The sequence below is a fragment of the Pelodiscus sinensis genome, chromosome 6 (assembly GCF_049634645.1).
Source record: "Pelodiscus sinensis isolate JC-2024 chromosome 6, ASM4963464v1, whole genome shotgun sequence".
Taxonomy (NCBI): domain Eukaryota; kingdom Metazoa; phylum Chordata; order Testudines; family Trionychidae; genus Pelodiscus; species Pelodiscus sinensis.
The window spans coordinates 87,563,549-87,581,200 of record NC_134716.1 but is presented as its reverse complement, the minus strand read 5'-3'; the positions used below and the strand labels follow the sequence as shown (position 1 = coordinate 87,581,200).

General features: G+C 46.3%; 1 protein-coding gene across 10 annotated transcripts in view; it reads right to left on the bottom strand.

The window, feature by feature from the left end:
• Positions 1-16,602, bottom strand: part of TENT2 (terminal nucleotidyltransferase 2) — an 84,722-nt gene extending 68,120 nt beyond the window's left edge. The window contains exons 1-6 of one of the 10 annotated variants that reach the window (XM_075932336.1): positions 16,466-16,509; positions 10,892-11,008; positions 6,361-6,552; positions 4,890-5,015; positions 1,328-1,577; positions 42-156 (exon numbers count right to left, since the gene is read on the bottom strand). In XM_075932336.1, the coding sequence (XP_075788451.1) occupies positions 42-156; positions 1,328-1,577; positions 4,890-5,015; positions 6,361-6,515 (646 nt within the window). In that variant the 5' untranslated portion in view covers positions 6,516-6,552; positions 10,892-11,008; positions 16,466-16,509. Of the gene's footprint in view, positions 1-41; positions 157-1,327; positions 1,578-4,889; positions 5,016-6,360; positions 6,553-10,891; positions 11,009-15,971; positions 16,291-16,465 lie in introns of those variants that run through there. The other 9 variants (XM_075932337.1, XR_012904874.1, XM_075932335.1 and 6 more) reach the window with 9 other exon arrangements.
• Positions 16,603-17,652: the final 1,050 nt, after the last annotated feature.

The window sequence follows — 17,652 nt, the reverse complement described above, 5'->3', positions numbered from 1 at the left end:
TTGAATATTCAAATATGTACTAAAAGCCCAAAATAACATACGTGGAAAAATTCGCTGAATTTCCTTTTGGAGTTCTGTTCGGCAGAGCTCTTTTCTGTTCAAGTCGCAGGTTTGTTGCTGACATGCTTGAAACAACTCCAGTACCTGTTGACTTAACTTTAACACCACCCACCCCAAAAAAACTTTTAGAAATGGGTGATAAGTCATTCTTTCCTGTAAAAAACAGTTATATGAAAGACAGAATAGATCACAATGAAAATGCAATAAAATATAATATATATGTCTATTAGCTTCCAAAGTCAATCGCTGTTAGAGCCTTGTCCAGTTCAAATTCACCTCAGTCACTTATACAGGACTGATTTAGCCAATATGGGAAGAGAGACTGTCTAGCCACAGCAAGACAATTTCATCTTCAGTCAGACAAGATCTGAAACCCTCCCAACAAATAGTAGCCCTAAAGGCTACAAATATATTCTAGAGACTCAAGACTTGAAAATTTCTGTTTACTATTATCAGGGGGAAAATATTTTTAAAAACTGCTTTGAAGGCAGTTTGCATTAAAGGAAAATCAAGACCCTTGTTATCTGGCAGAAAAACTCTGGCTTTATTTGAAAACATGCCATTAGTTTCTCTTGATCTAACAAATAGCTATGCATTATAATCATAGTTTTCTTAAGGTAAATACTTTCACAATAGTATAACAAGATCTATCAATGCATTCTTGACCTTATTGAAAATGAAGGTTCTAACATGAAACTTTGTTATTTGTTACATAATGGACTAAGACCTTTCCATTAAAAAAATACCATTTGCTTATTAGTCCTCTCTTTGCTGTTTCAGATGTGATGCAACAAATTAAGCACTCCTTCAATTTATACTTTGCCTGACCCAATTATGCAGATTTCATGACATCCATATGTGTAGATAAAACAGGGAGTTAGCAATGAGCTAGAAACATTTTCTGTCTCTTGCAAAAACATACCAGCAGGTATGTATGCTAAACCCAGCAACAGATGCTGCCATAGAACCCCAAGAAAATGTTTCCCAGCATATTGGGTGACAAGAGTCTCCCTGCCAGCTGGAGAACAGACTAAATTAGTGTTTTTTAAATGCACTATAAAGGCATCATGCAAGTGACAAACAGTAGTAATATAACTAGCTCACTCAAATTTAATAGATCAGCCATTTTAAAACAAAGGGGTGTCTTATCTTTAATACTTAAGAAAACCTACTAGCAATAAATGTTTTCATTATACTTTTTTCCACATAAGTGATACAAACTGAACATCTCACAAGACAATAAAACTCAGACATGTGTCTGTGTTACCTTATCTTTGGCCACAGGAAGCGTGGTTTCTATAGGGTCTGGAAATGGAGCATCTCGCAAAGGTGGAACACATCCACTCAAATCTGGTATGTAATGTGCATGAAACAGAGGTGAAGGAATTGATCCTGGGAATGAGTATCTGCGTTCTTCTGGTAAAGGCACTGTTTGGTTAACTACAGTTGACTCACAATGAGGTGAATGAAACCGCTGACGTTTGACATCGTAAGGAACATTTTGTTCACTTAGCCTCCTGCAAAAAAACAAATGACAGTGTCCCCTCCAGTTTCTAATTTTAACATGTACAAACATCCAATTACTTAAAGTACTTTAGGCTCAAATACTAACAGTTATTTACAGTGAATATTTCAGCAAAACCAAGGTTTGTTTGTTTAAAAGAGGCCTGCCCTTCCCAAATACTAACAAATTGAATGAAGAACATAAGGGATAACTGCTGAAATGTTGTCACTTCTGAAGTGCGACACACAATTTACATTATATAAGAGTAAATATCGTAGTCAAAAATAAATGGTGATTTCAGTTACGTAAAAATAGAAATAACCAAGCTGAAGACTGCTCACACTATTTTTGTAAAAAGTAACCTGTACTTTTTTTCTGAAATACTCACTTCTGGAAAGTGTATTTGTAAATTACATCAACACTTGTGCATTGAAAATTTGTGTCCAATGTATATACCCCGTGATTAATTTGACAAAAATCAAGGGTGGGAAGTGGAGAAAAGAGAAACTTACCACAATAGCCATTCAAAATGTAGAATTTGTCTGTGTAGGTTTAGATTGTACAGATAGTAAAATGTGTCATCTGGGCAAAAGAGAACCACTATTCATTTAGCAAGTATTTGTAGTTTGAGCCACATTAGTGGCCACATTAAGTTAATAGCTCGGTTTCAAACACAAACTTAATATAACTGAGCATGATCTCATTAGTTTTAGAAATCTTAATATACTTTATGATGTGATGTTATGGTCTTACATCAGTCTTGGCATTTCAAGCTCCCATTGTGAAAGCTATATTAGATGTCAGAGTATATTTCACTTTCAAACAGTTGCCATATAGAAGAGGATGCTCTAATTTTGTATACAAATAAAATGTGAGTATAAAAGAAAAGTATATTTATGATTTAGAAAAATGCACCACGAACAAACTTTTCTTTTTAAGAATCAACTTGTTTAAAATTAAATTTGAAATTTGAGAAACTGATTGAGAATTTAAAAATAAGTGCTTGATTTCCTTTTCCAACAATGAGTAAAAAAAAAAATCAGGTAGGAAAGGATGATATACAAATTCTAAAATATAAAGGACAGGGGGACACATGTTCCCAGACATTTAGACACCTACAGATGCAGAAGGGTGCCAATGGGATGTTCAAAAGGTATCTATCTTCATCTTTAAACACCTGAATACCTTTGGGCAAATTTTCAATCTGTCAGTTTGTTAGCTACAGTTAATACCTCCTTTGTTTAATAATCAATTTTACATGCAACAGATTTTGATAAGCTTATTTTTCCTTATGCACCCTTATTTTTGCACATGGTCTTCAATTTCAATCTAAATCCAGCTTGACAAAACACTGAGCAAAACCCAGTTTCCATAGGGAGTCTCCATTTCAGAAAAACCTAGGACAACTGAGAGGAACTCAAAGTTAAGTTTAAAGGTTATTTATTTTAGAATAGCCACAACTTGCTTACAAGATTCCAAAAAACAAAGTGTACTTATTTGTGTGTGTGTCACACACAGGATATTTTTTGGTGTATGTAAGTTATAAAAACTAAATGTGATTAATACAGTACTTTAAACATGCTCTCAGATATAGAGGCAAATAAGGTGAAAACTTCCTGTTTTCTATGTCACAAAAACACTATCATCTCCATATAATGTACATTGAAAAAGCAATTTTACTCCACTTGAATTTATACTTGCTCACAGAGGTGAAAATAAGCCAGTGCAATACTCTGCTAAGGATGCTCAGCCTCAGGAGGAAGCAGGGCATACTCCCAGCCTGGCTCCCCCAGCACTTCTTGCAGGTTACCGTGCTAAGCAGCAGGCAGGTGAAAGGGGCTTGCTAGATGGTGCCCACTCCCACTGTCACCCATCTGGTATTGTCCCAGCCTTGAGACTCCCCTCCCTGTGCACCATGCATACTGGGACACTGCTGCTCTTCTTTCCCTTCTCCTGACCCTCAGGAAACAAGAAAAAAGTGCTCCGCTTGTGTTGCTTCTTGCCCCGCCCCTGCACTCACTCCTACATACACTCCACACCCTGCCCTAAGTCCCTCAGACCTGCCATGGCCCAACCCTCTGCCCTGAGCCTCTCCTCACCCGCAACCCTGATTCCTGCACCACTACCCCCAACATCCCAGCCCTGAGCCCCAATCTCCTGCCCTGACTCCTGAACCCCCCCCCCACATCCCCACTCCTTGCTCTGAAGGCCCCCCCCCACTCCACCCCACACTTACATTTCCTACAGGTACCATAAATCACACACCCCCATCCTCCTGCCCTGAGCACCTCCTTCTCCCCCTCCCTGGAAGAGGGCAACATGACAGTACCTGTAAGAAACAGGGATGTTAAATTTAGTTTAATCAATTAGCCAATGGAATTTCCATCAACTAGTCAATTAATTGATAAGCGGGGGAGCTGCAGTGGGGTTAGATCCTGTCCTCATCCCCCCCCGCTGTGCACTAGCCTTTTAAATGTATTAAGAGCCTACAATAATACATTTAAAACACAGAGCTGCAGCAGGTGGGGGTGGAGGTGGGGGTGGGGGAAGGGGACTCCGCATGAGCCAGGACAGCTGATTTTCGGCTCATGCCAGGTCTCTCCCGCTGCACACCAGCCTTTTAAATGTATTAAGAGCCAGCAGCAGAGGCACAACATCTGGGACAGGGTGTGAGCCGCGAATCAGCTGATTCCCAGCTTGCGCCCAGTTTCCACTTCCCCGCTGCCTCCTGCCTAGACAGTGCTCAGGGGAACCGGCTTTTAAGCTGGCTCCCGCTCCACCCCCCTGCTGCCTCTGATAAAGGAAACAAGGGCAGAAGAAGCAACGGGTAGAGGGACTAGTTTACTATCTTATAAGCTTATGCTTAGCAGATAGTCGACTAGTCGCTTACTTCCCTGGTAAGAAGCTTAAATTACTGTACTTTCATCTGTTTCCTCATCATTTTTATCAATTACTGACACTGATCTACTTCAAGTAAAACACGTGTATTTATTTGTTTATAAAGAATCAGAGCCCTGGATTGCAAGTCAGATGGCAGAGGTTTCATCAGTGAATTAAAAGGAAATAAAAAGAAATAAAATAAAAGAGTAATATATGCCAAGCACTCTTCCACTACAGCTAATAATGTCACAAGAAGGTATATGAATCCTTAAAAAGGCTACTATGCATGCACTTGGACTTACTTCATAAGAAATAAGTTATTCAATATTCCTGATTCTAGACCATTTTAATAAAGATTGCAAATTGATCTAACCATTAAGTCCCTCAAAAAGCCCCCTTTTTGTGAATTACAAACATAAATAATTACACACTAACAAATACTTACTTCCTGCCTCGGAATAAAGTGGGTGCAGCTGATGTAGGTACTGGGCTGCCATTTCCGTACGTCAATGGCTGTGCTGAAACAGCTGGAGTAGTTGAAAGGTTCCCACTCAAGAGAGCTCTAGAAAGACTGCAGACCATAATTATTATTCAGATAATAACTGAGGATTTGGGGTGGGGGGGTTTACACTTTTCAAGAACAAAAAAAAAATTCAGCAGGAACTATAACCTATTTATTAGAAGTAGCATGTTTATTCTTTATATTTGAAAGGAGGAGGAGGAGGAGAATACTTTTCACAGGACAAAATTTATTTAAATAAGAACATGAAGTAGTCACTGTGCAAAGTATAAATACAAAAGGCACTTTGCCAACTAACCAATGTAACAGTGCTAAAATGATTTTCTCAAGAAAACACTCATGGTTTACAAACTTAACTCCAGCCAAATGTTCCTTTCCCTTACTCATCTCCTCCACTGACTCCCCACTCTTATCCTACACATATTCTCAGTTTAAGACCCTCAAAGACCCAATGTGGATTACTTGCCCCCACTTCTGTGATGCATCCTGTATTGTACTGGTGTGTATTCCATCCACCATTAAAGAGTAATGAAACATATAGGCCACCAGTTAAAAGTCCACGTTAAAATTTGTCAGTTTTGAAACAAAATGAAAACATGTTATATACCAAAAAGTACAAAACGTTGGGAACGCATATATTTCTGTTTCCTACTGACGAATGTAAGATAAAGTTTGTGCCTGATTTCACAGCAACATTCATTAATTCTCTGTGAGAATTAGGGATGTAATAGTGTAGTTGATTAACCGATAAGCAAAAGCGTATAGATTAATGCTATAGACTACACACATTTCCCTTCCCCTCCCCTTGCCAGTAAATTTTTTAGCAGGTTGGCCAGCAGCCCCACTCATTCCTAGCTCATGCTGGGTCCAGGACCTACCCCCCACTGCAGCTCTGCATTTAAAGTGTATTAAGAGCCGGGTGGGCAAGCAGCTCAGCTCAGTTCCGGCTTGCAACAGGTCTGGGAGCTCAGACCCACCCCCAGATAGGCACTGTTGCCACCCTGCACAGCTGCCTCTATCAGAGGCAGCATCACAGGGCGACAGGCAGCCAGTCTGCGAAGGAAGCTGGTTTTTAAACTGGCTCTCCTTGCAGACCAGCTCCCATCTGGCACCTCGCGCTGCTGCCTCTGATACAGAGGCAGCAGCGCAGAGTGGCAGGGGGCTCCTTGGGAATGAGGCCAGAGCTCACTGGCTGCCAGCCACATCCCCGGGGACTACAGAATAGTTGACTAACCAATAAGAATTCATGAGGTTACATGACTCTTCAATTATTCGATATTTAACATACCTAGTGAGAATTATTTTAATTTGATTCCTCCCTCCAACTGAGATCAGTTTTAAAAAAGTAGAGGTCTTTCAGGAATCATTTCCCACTGTGAAATTCTACTGTACTTACGCTGCATTCTGAAAGTTGAACCGAGCATCAACTATTTGCTGCTGAGAGAGAAGAGTGGGTGGTATAGTCAGAGGAAGCTCGTGGAAAAAATTAGTCTGCTGCTGATGTTTTGGAAGGAAGGGTGGACGACCCAAGTTGGAGGAATTTGGGAACATGCTCTTCTTCACTGAAAGTGAACATGTATTCTTCCACCTAGATCAATATAATAAAAAAAAAAAAATCTTCAAATTAGGCAGCTAGCAAAATACTGAATACGTAACTTCTTTTCAAATCTTGCAGATTTAACAATTTTGCCTCAATATCTAAAAGGATCAAATTTCTAAAAATTGCCTTAGCTTTTCACAGCTTTAGCCTATGGGTATTTTATCGCCTCTGTGAAGACGCTGTGGAAAACAATCATTTTAGTTGCTAGTTAATTTCTTTTTTAAAAGAATGTGTTAAATCAAGTTACATCTCCAAACTATTTTTGTTAAAAATGTTTTACATAACTTCAGGTAGGCATTTCCATTGTCTTGCTGAAAATGGATTTCCATGTAAATAGTCTATTCGGAGTTAAAATTTTGAGACACTACTCCAAAAGAAACAAAATGATACTGGGTTAGTACATACAACCAAGAATGTACAACTGACCATAAAATAAACAAAACTATATAATGTTTAAGATGAATTAGAGGGCTGCACTCCCTGCTTGCTACGCTCACCAATCCCCCTCTCTGTGGCCGCTTTTGCGGCCAGCGTGGGGAGCCAGCTTTTAAGCCAGTTCTCTGGGCATACTGGCTCCGCGGACACACCTGTCCCTCCTTGCTGCCTCTGTGGGAGACAATGATGGAGGGGGTAGTCAGGCAGCTCCACAGAGCCAGCACATGCTGAGAGCTGGCTTTCAAGTGCCTGCCCCTAGAGGCAGCAGCCACAGAGGCGGCAGCAGCAGGAGGAAGGAAGGAGCCGGTGCTCAAGGGATTGGCTTAAAAGCCGGTTCCCCAAACACTGGCTCCTGCCTCCCCCCTCCATGTGTAACTGATAAAATTTCCAGTGGTTACACATTTACACAAATAAATGATAGTTAGCATCCCTACTATATAAGCCCTTGGCTAATTAAGGCATAGTTCCCTTTAGACTAGGAAAAACTACTACACACTAAATGAAGCACCTGTAGTCAATTAAAGCCCTATCAAGAACCTTAATGAAAGCCTGCTTCAGATAGACTGTGTGGAGTGAGAAAGGAGAGAGGAGTGTAGTTTGGAGGTAGGTTGCTGAAAGATCAGAGAATTGGAGGAAGTGAGCTTCTGCTCCAGCAGAGCAGGGAGACACTGCCTCTCCCCCAGCATCAAAGACTGAGGGTAAGCTTGACAAAGGGAGAGAGGGAGAGAAACTCAACTATTCTCAGCAGTTTTTATATCCCAAGGGTGAGCCCAAACCACTGAAGGATACAGTCAAGACAGCAAAACAAGCCACCGCTCTCCAGCAGGAGGCTGTGTACATGCAGCTGGCCAACAGGAGGCAGTGCAGCTGCAACAAGAGACCAATTGCCTGTTGATGGTCCAGGCTGCCCAAGACCTGTTGTAGGAACTGGTAAACAGGTGAAGGCCTTTATGGAGCTGAACTGCTGCCATGATGGGACCTGGACCATATGGGCCAGCAATTGCCTGCAAAAAATGGCATAGGAGAATAATGTGGAGGCAAACTTATAATGTGGAGGCCAGTCCTGTGGACGTTTTGGCTCAGAGATGAATGGTCTAGATGTGGAAGACTACCCCCAGCTGAGATCCTGGACAGATTAACTTTCACTGCCAGGAAGTCGCAGAAAACTAGATGGGAAAGGAGGGTAGCTAAAAGGCTACTAACAATGATTTTGGTAGTAAATCAGAAGGCTATCATGGTTGGTAGTCAATGGATCAGTCAAGACCTGGAGGTGATCTCCAGCACCAATGGAAACTATTAAGTGAAACTGGCCCGGCATATGAACATTTTGGCCAAGAATATGAGCCTCTATATGCAAACATGAGGGAGGAGGAGATGATGGCAATAAATGGCGTGTCCTTAGGGGAAAACCAAAGGCCGGGGCCATGCTATGTGATCAAGCATGACCTGTTATATCGAGTTGTGCAAATACCAGGGAAGGCAGTAGAGCAGCTTTTAGTGCCACAGAAACACACAGGGGTAGTGTTAGAGCTCTCACAGTCACTTATTTGGGCAACAGTTAGGAGATAAAATCCTAGATATAATGAAGGAGGTTTTACTAGCCAAAGTATAAGTGGAAGTCCAGCACTACTGCGCCTACTGTCCAGAATGTCAGTTGCACAGACCCCAACCACATCTAAAGGCCCCACTGGTACCCTTACCAGTACTTGAAGTCTCTTCTGAAAAGACAGCCATGCATGTAGTCAGCCCATTAGAAAGATCCACCCAGTCCCACCAACATATCCTTGCTTATGTCACGTGGTATCTCAAAGCTATTCACCTAAGAAGCCCAACGTCTAAGGCAGTAGCAAAAGAATTGGTCCAGGTTTTCGCTGAGGTGGGCATCCATAAGAAGATCCTGATGAACCAAGGGACCCCCTTCATATCAAAACCGATGAAAGACTTATGTACCCTGCTATATATCCGAGGCTTGTGCACCTCAGTTGACCATCCTCAAAGCAATGGCTTAGTTGAGTGGTTTAACTGCATCCTCAAAAATATGATTTGGAAAGTAGTAGCCCAGGATGGAAAAGACTGGAATACCCTTCCACTCCACCTGATGTTTGTAATGTGGGAGTTCCCCAGGACTCTTTTGGATTCTCCCTTTTTGAGCTTCCTATACAGGCACCTTTCCAATGCACACGAGATATAGCCAAGGAAGACTGGCCCAACCTGATGAGGAAGATCATCATCAAGCACGTGGCACAGATGAGAGAATGAATAACCCAAGTCTCCCGCATAGTATAAGAGCATTTGGAGAAAGTGCAAGAGGCCCAGCAGACTTATTACAACTGTTGGACACAGAGATTTCAGCCAGGAGACCAGGTACTGGTACTGACACCAGAAGAAAAATTCCTGGCCCGCTAGCAGGGGCCCTATGAGATAGGAAAAATCATTTGAGAAGTGGACAATAAGGTGAAATAATCAGGCCACCAAAGGCCAGAATATATCTACCACATCAACCTACTGCAACCCTATCCTGACCAGGAAACATGCCTGGTCACCCATAGAACTCCTCCCTCCCCCAAGGCAGGTAGCCCACGGGGGTTGATGAAGATATTCCCTGAATTAATCCCGGAACAATGAACAGAGGCTATTGATATGATCCAGCAGAAACAAAACATGTTTTCTGTGCAGCCAGGCAATACAGTGATAGTCCAACACCAGATCACCACCTGTTCTGCAACACAGGTAACAATCAAGCCATAATGCATACCACAGACCAAAATTGAAGAAATTAGGATCAAAGTGAGGAAGATGCAGGAACTAAGCAGCATTAAAGAATCCCACAGCCAATGATCCAGCCCTATTGTCTGGGTCCTAAGCCTGATGGCACCCTAAAGTTTTGTAACATCTTTTGGAAGTTGAATGAAATATTGCAGTTCAATGCCTACCCAAAACCATGCATCAATGAATTAGTCAATCAATTGGGCAAAGTCCAATACTTAATCACTCTAGTTGTCACTAAAGGCTACTGGTAGAGCCCCCTGGTCAAGAAGAAGATTGGGTATACAGAAGGCAATGTCCTCTTTCAATACACTGTCCTCCTTTTCACACACTAGGAGGTTCCCGTGACATTCCAACAATTAACGGACAAATTACTTTGGTCTCATGCCAAGTTTGCTTCCACCTATTTAGATGACAATCATCCACAGCGCAGACTGGAATACAGATCTAGACAAAGTAAAAATTGTGTTAGATACTCTCAGACAAGCTGGCCTCACCACCAAACAATCAAGTGTGCAATGGGGCTGGCCAAGGCCAAATACCTTGGCTAAATGGTGGGAAGGGGCCTGGTGAAACCCCACTGGAGCAAGGTAGAGACTATACAGAATTGGTTCTGAGCAAACCAAAAAAGCAAGTCAGCGCATTGTTTGAGACAATGGAGTACTACTTCTGATTTACCCCTCACTTTGCCTTGACGGCAATGGCCACTGACAGACCTATAAAAGCCCAGGGCCCAGAGAGAGTCAAATGGACCAATCATTCACCAGCAGAAGAATCATTCACCAACTTAAGGATGGTCTTTTACTGTCATCTAGTACTCCTAACCCCCAGACTTCAAGAAGGAATTTATCCCGCAGACATTTCAGTAGTAGGAGTGGCACCTATCCTTTTGCAGATAGTAGGGGAAGAGGAAGAGCACACGATCCTATACCTCAACCAAAACTCCATCCCAGCGAGCAACAATACACTGTCATCAAGAAATTATGTCTAGTGGTAAAACGGACCATGGAAGCCTTCTGATACTACCTGCTGGGGAAGTGCTTTGTCCTCGTGGTGAACCATGTCCCATTCCAGTGGGTGCACAGGAACAAAAAAAGAATATGAGCATAACTAGATGGCTCCTTACCCTACAACCTTTCCACTTCCAAGTGCAGCACAGAACCGGAAGCTAACACGTCAATAACGACAGCCTGTCACAACAGTACTGCTTCTTCTCCCAAGCAGCTCACCCTGTTGTGTTGAGCTGGGGACAGAAAAGATGTGTTATGGCAGGGCCAGACAGCAGCAACAGAATGGGAGAGAGGAGATATAAGCCTTAGGCTAATTAAGGCATGGTTCTCTGTAGACTAGGAAAGATTGTGGACAGAGGAAGAAAAGAGGTTTGGAAATGTGCGGTAGCAAACTGAAAGAAGGAAAACCATGCCCCAATATCAAGGGTCTTCCCCAGAATCAAGAATCAAAGGTAACCCTACTCCCCAGGTCGGGGAGGGAAGAACCCCAAAGGAGTTGTGAGGATCTGGGTGGGAGCCCCAGGCCCTTTCTCTGCTCCTCTCTTTTTCTCACTATTGCACAAGCAAGTGCAGAATGCCCAAGAACAGGGGCAAGGAGTGGCACCCTGACCCACGTCACCAAGGGGAAGCGCAAGATGCATCACAGTAATGCCAGACATTTGTCATACATGCAAGAAGTAAGCAGCTAACATTACAAGATAAATTTTAAAACTGTGAATTATTTCAGTTTCAACCATATAGCTGAGTTCAATGGAATTATTCACAGGCATAAAGTTACTCATATGCGTGTTTACAGGACAGTATTGTAAGAGAATAGTAATAAAAGGTAAGGAAGTGAGTACATTCTTTGCCAGACAACTGTGCTCCAGAATCGAAACTTTAATTTAGAAAATGGTACTGAAGAACCAAGTATAAATCAATACACCAATTATCTTCCTGAATACAACTTAAACCCATGCCTAAGATATGAACTGCTCAGTTTGTGATAGTCACCATTATGATTGAAAGTTAATATTTAAATTCATTTTCATTACTGATTATCCTGGCAAAAATAGTTAGGAAAGGGATTGTCTTGAGGGGGAAATTTACCAGCATTGCCATATGCCCACATGAGTAGTTAATACCAGTATAACTACAGCAGCATGATAATTTCCCCATACAGACAAGTCCTAAGATGCATAACTTCGACAAACCTAAAATGAGACCCACTTGGATTGCAGGAGCAAGTACAGACACTACTGAGAATCAGATAAGCTGAGGACTTCCTAGATAGCCAGATTCGGGTAACATCAGTACTCCAGGTTCAAGGAGGAAAGGAGTTGGCCACCAAGGAATGAAAGGGGAAGGCGGAGAGTAGGCCTGGCAGTTTGTAACCACCAGTTAAAAGATCATGGCAGCATTCTATACAGCTGGAGATAGACAAGGATGGGACAGCTGTGGATCAAGAGAAATTCTACACAGCTAGAAGTTTACAATTGATACCAACTCCTCAACATGGAAACCGTGAAAAAGACTGCCAGATCCAGCTGGTCCAAGGGAACGGAGAGATGTATATGACACACCTGCAAATGACAGCTCAGCCCAACCTACTAGAAAAATCAAGCTTGTCCACAAAGCATTCTCCCACTATCCAAGAAAATCAGACAATTCTCACTGGGCATTCAATACTCAGAAAAATTTAAAGAATGTAAAGAAAGTTGTGCAAGAGACAGGCAACTGACATAACAGTAGGCTGTCTTTCCACAGCCAAGACATGAGCCATCACTCTAAGATAGAATAGGCTTCTGAACTTGACTGATGAAAGTTCATATTGTACCCCTGAGGTAATTGTGCTAAAAGTTAAAATTCTGCAAATTATATTTGTCAATAAATAAATGTGGTGGCTCCAGCATGGCAGGAGAGCCCAGTCCACTGGCTGCATCGAAGTGGGAGATCACCCTGTCACCCACACCTCCTTCCTGGGGGACAGATTTTGTGGTGAGGCTGCTCCCAATCCTGACACAGCACAAGGGTCAGGCCAGCTCAGAAACACTAAGTTCCTCCACGCCAGGTGTACCAAGATAGCAAGCAAGAGTCTTGCATACGCACCTAGTCCTGGTCCCCGATTCAGCTATGGGGCAAATAGGCACAGCCCAGAAGAATCCAAGTGTGGAGAGGCTTAGTGTGGGGGAATCCAAGTCTGGGGTGAGAGGTTTCTGGGGGTAGGAAGCAATCTGGATGTGCACAACTTGTTTGGCATGCCAAAGGGATGAGACTCTGCACGGGAGGGAGTTAGTCTGGTGAAGGTGATGGGGGTTAAGCAGAGAAATCTGAGGTGGGAAATCTGGGTATAGAGTTCAGTGTGGAACACCAGCTACTGGTGATGATAAATATTGGTTTACTGACTAGTCGAGTAACCTAATGAATTCTTATTGGTTAGTCGACTATTCTATAGCCGAGGCCGGCAGCAGCACAGGGTGCTGGGCGGGAGCTAGTGCACAATGAAGCCAGTTTAAAAACCAGCTCCTCCTGCAGACCGCTGCTTGTGATAAAGAGGGAGCAATTGAGGGTGGCAGCAGCCCCTGCTTGTATGGGGTGGGTCTGAGCTCCCAGACCTGGCGCAAACCGGAATTGAGCCAGACTGCCAGCTCGCCTGGTTCCTAATGTACTTCAGATGCAGAGCCACAGTGGGGGTAGGTCCCAGACCCAGTGTGAGCCAGAACTGAGCCGGGCTGCTGGCCAGCCTACATAAAAATTTACTGGTTGGGGGGAGGGAGGAGAGGGGGAAATGCATGTAGTCTATAGCAGTGTTTCTCAACCCGTGGCACGAGTTCCTTAGGGGTACTCAAGAGAAGTCTGGGGAGTATGTCAACAATTGAAATTTGGAGAAAACTGAAATTTTGTTTTAAGTTTTACAGGTCTTTATTATTTTTGTACTTTTTACACCCAAACATTTCATCGCCGGCCCACCTACAATTAAGTTGTTTAAACAAATGTGTTGCAATGGTAGAAAAAAATTGTGTGTCTGAAAACTGTAGGTACTGGGGGTACTTATTTTTTTAAGGGGTACTGTATAAAAAAAGGTTGAGAAACACTTGTCTATAGCATTATCCTATAAGCTTTTGCTTATCAGTTAATCGACTACACTATTACATCCCTAGTGGAAATGGTGCTTGTGTTTCATCAGTGCACTGCAGAATTGTGGAAACATTTTGCAAAGTTTATGTCCAGCATGCCAAAAACCTAAAGCTTTGCTGCATGTAAATATAACCCCAATAAATACTCTGGATCCTTTTTCTGTCAAAAACTCTTTCCCCCAATATACAATGCATATTTAGGGACGTAATAGTATAAACAGTTAACATTCACAGTTACACGCAGGCTCTGTATTGCTACTCTGTATCAGAGGCAGCAGCGGTGGGAGGGAAGGCAGATGGTTTCACAGGAGCTGACTTACAAATCAGCTCCATCTAAGCACTGTGTAACTGCTGAAAAATTCCAATAAATATACACATTTTAACCTTCTTACTCTGTACACCAATCAAAATACCCCAGCCACATGTTCTCTCTGTTTCCAACTCAACACACAACCCTTATCCTCAATGCTCTGTATAGCACTCACATCCCCATTTTCAGTACCCTGTTTCTCAATGTCCCCTTTAATACACACACCCTCCCAAGGACTCTTTATATTACACACTCAACTCTGAGTTTCTGTGCTCACCAACAACTAGGAATGTTAAGAAATGTGAAGTTTGTTAATTGATAAAGGTTAGCACTGCAAGCATTTAGTCCAGACTTGTGCTAGGTCCAGCTACTACCCCTGCTAAGGCTTTGCATTAAGCATGGCTCAGTCCTGGTTTCTGCCAGATCCCAGGAGCTACCTCTTACTGCGGCTCTGTGGGGAAAGTCATTTAGTAGCTGGCGTCAGGCAGCCCAGCTCAGTCCAGCTGGCGATAGGCCCCAGGAGCTACCCCCGCTGCTACTCTGGAATAATAATTCTCTTGCAGAATCACAGTGGTGGTAGCTCCCTGGACCCGGCACAAGCTGGGACTGAGCCAAGCTGCTGCATTAATACACACACACACACACACCACATGCTTCTAAACATGTGTGCTGTGGCCTAGTCTAGTGATTCCAGACCCAAGCGCTGCACACCACACATATCCTTCCAGCGCCCTGTCACCTGGTGCCCTCCAGCCCACAATTCTGTACTATGCCACAACCTCCCCCTCTGCACATACCCCTTAGGTACGCTATACTCTAGTGTCCCGAGTGAATCTCACAGAACAGTATCTTTGCCCAAACCATATATCCTAGCTCCGTATCTCTCACACATGTAAGCCCCGGACTCAGCATCCCCCACACTCTTCCAGTTCCCGAGCCCCGGACTCAGCACCCCCCACACCCCTGCAACCCCCATCACTGCACCCCCACACCCCTGCGGTGCTCATGTCCCCCGAGCCCCCCACACCCCTGCAATCCCCATCACTGCACCCTCAGACCCCTGCGGTGTTCATGCCCCCGATCCCCCCACACCCCTGCAGTGCTCATGCCCCCCGAGCCCCCCACACCCCTGCAGTGCTCATGCCCCCCACACCCCTGCAGTGCTCATGCCCCCCGAGCCCCCCACACCCCTGCAGTGCTCATGCCCCCCGAGCCCCCCACACCCCTGCAGTGCTCATGCCCCCCGAGCCCCCCACACCCCTGCAGTGCTCATGCCCCCCGAGCCCCCCACACCCCTGCAGTGCTCATGCCCCCGAGCCCCCCACACCCCTGCAGTGCTCATGCCCCCGAGCCCCCCACACCCCTGCAGTGCTCATGCCCCCGAACCCCCCACACCCCTGCAGTGCTCATGCCCCCCGAGCCCCCCACACCCCTGCAGTGCTCATGCCCCCCGAGCCCCCCACACCCCTGCAGTGCTCATGCCCCCCGAGCCCCCCACACCCCTGCAGTGCTCATGCCCCCGAGCCCCCCACACCCCTGCAGTGCTCATGCCCCCGAGCCCCCCACACCCCTGCAGTGCTCATGCCCCCCGAGCCCCCCACACCCCTGCAGTGCTCATGCCCCCGAGCCCCCCACACCCCTGCAGTGCTCATGCCCCCGAGCCCCCCACACCCCTGCAGTGCTCATGCCCCCGAGCCCCCCACACCCCTGCAGTGCTCATGCCCCCGAGCCCCCCACACCCCTGCAGTGCCTAGTGCCCAGCATTCCCACCTGGGCGCTTCCTCTGCCCGAGCAGCAGTGGGGACGGAAGTGGAGCGCGGGGCACTCGCCCCCACCCTGTGTCCTGAGCAGCGACTCACCGGCCCAGCCACCCCGGCAGGGGATCCCGAGTCTGGCCCGGACACTTACTCCAGTCCGGGGCAGAGAGGAGCAGCGGAGGAGCCAGGGCCTCGGCAGCCCCCCGTGGACGCAGCGCCGCGCCGGCCCCGGACAGTCAGCGACAGGCGCTAACCGGAAGCCAGGGGCTACCCAGCTGAGAGCCGCCCTCTGACCCGGATTCAGTCAGCGACGGCAGGTCGTGAGTTCAATCTGCCCCATCCCCCAGCCTCATGCGAACCACCGCGCGCATGCGCAAGAGTCCCGTTGAGCGGCTGGGGAGCTCTGTTGCCGTGCGCATGGCAGCTCCGTTTCTGGGGTAGCGCGCGCGCAGTCCCCCGCCTCGTCTCGTGTCCCCAACCATGGTGCGAGCCGCCTGTGTCACTCACCTTCCTCCTGCGCTGCGAGCTCAGCCGCTAGGGGGCGCGCCCAGGCTGCAAGGCCGCACTGCACTCACGCGGCGGCAAAGGGTGAATGGCCTGTTGCCTGCCGGGGGCGCGCGGCCTTGTGCCGTGAGGGGTGACGCGCGAATGGGCCTGCTGGAAGCTGCGGGGCACAGGCCCAGCGGTGCCATGGGGTGGGGGAGCGGAGTTGCAGCTGATCATTTTCGGCAGGAATCGGTGTTTCCTCTATTCCGTCCTGCTGCAGTTTTTTTCCCCTTCTACGTGTGGAATAAATTGTGTTGCAACAGGCACCACCAGAAGAAACACAAACCTAACTCTGGGCGCTCTGCTGGGTAGGCGGCCGGGGAGAGTTGACAGGGAACCCTGGCAGGAATAGGCTTAATCCTGAGGCACTTTGCATTTGGATAGTTGCTTTAAAGTGCAAAATGAGGCAGTTCCTGTCTCTAAACCAGCGGTTCCCAAACTTTTTGGCATCAAGTTCCAAGGGGAGGATGGTTTATTAGATGATGAGGAAGTGGGTCTGGCCCAAGAAAGCTCATCATCTAATAAACCATCTTGTTAGTCTTTAAAGTGCTACATAGTCCTGTATTTTGCTAAAAATAATAAAGAGCTGTAAAACTTAAAACAAAAATTCAGTTTTCTCCAATTTTCAGTTGTGTTGACGTATCCCTCTAGACTTCTCTTGAGTACCCCTAAGGCAGTGGTCCCCAACCATTTAAGATTGCCAGGCGCCAGGGGGCGTGGCTGTTCGCCCACCAGGTGCCAGAGGGCGGGGCCCCCCCATAGCTGTGTGCCCGGGGGCGGCCATAGCTGCACGTCCATGGCCAGTGCTCCCCCCCAAGCACCGCGTGCCTGGGGCCAGCGCCCCCCCCCCAAGCGCCGCGTGACCAGAGCCGGCGACTCGCCCCAAGCGCTGTGTGCCTGGGGTCGGCGCTCTCCCCCAAGTGCCGCGTGCCCAGGGCTGGCACTCCCCCTCCCCCCCAGCGCTGCGCGCCCGGGGCCGGTACTCCCTCCCCCAAGCGCCGCACGCCCAGGGCCAGCGCCCCCTCCAAGCACCGTGCGCCCGGGGCCGGCGCTCCCCCCATGCAACGCGTGGCAAGAGCGCAGACGGCCAATCCGCGGCACTCCCAGGCCAGCCCCAAGCACTTGGCTGGCGCACACAAATGCGCCCG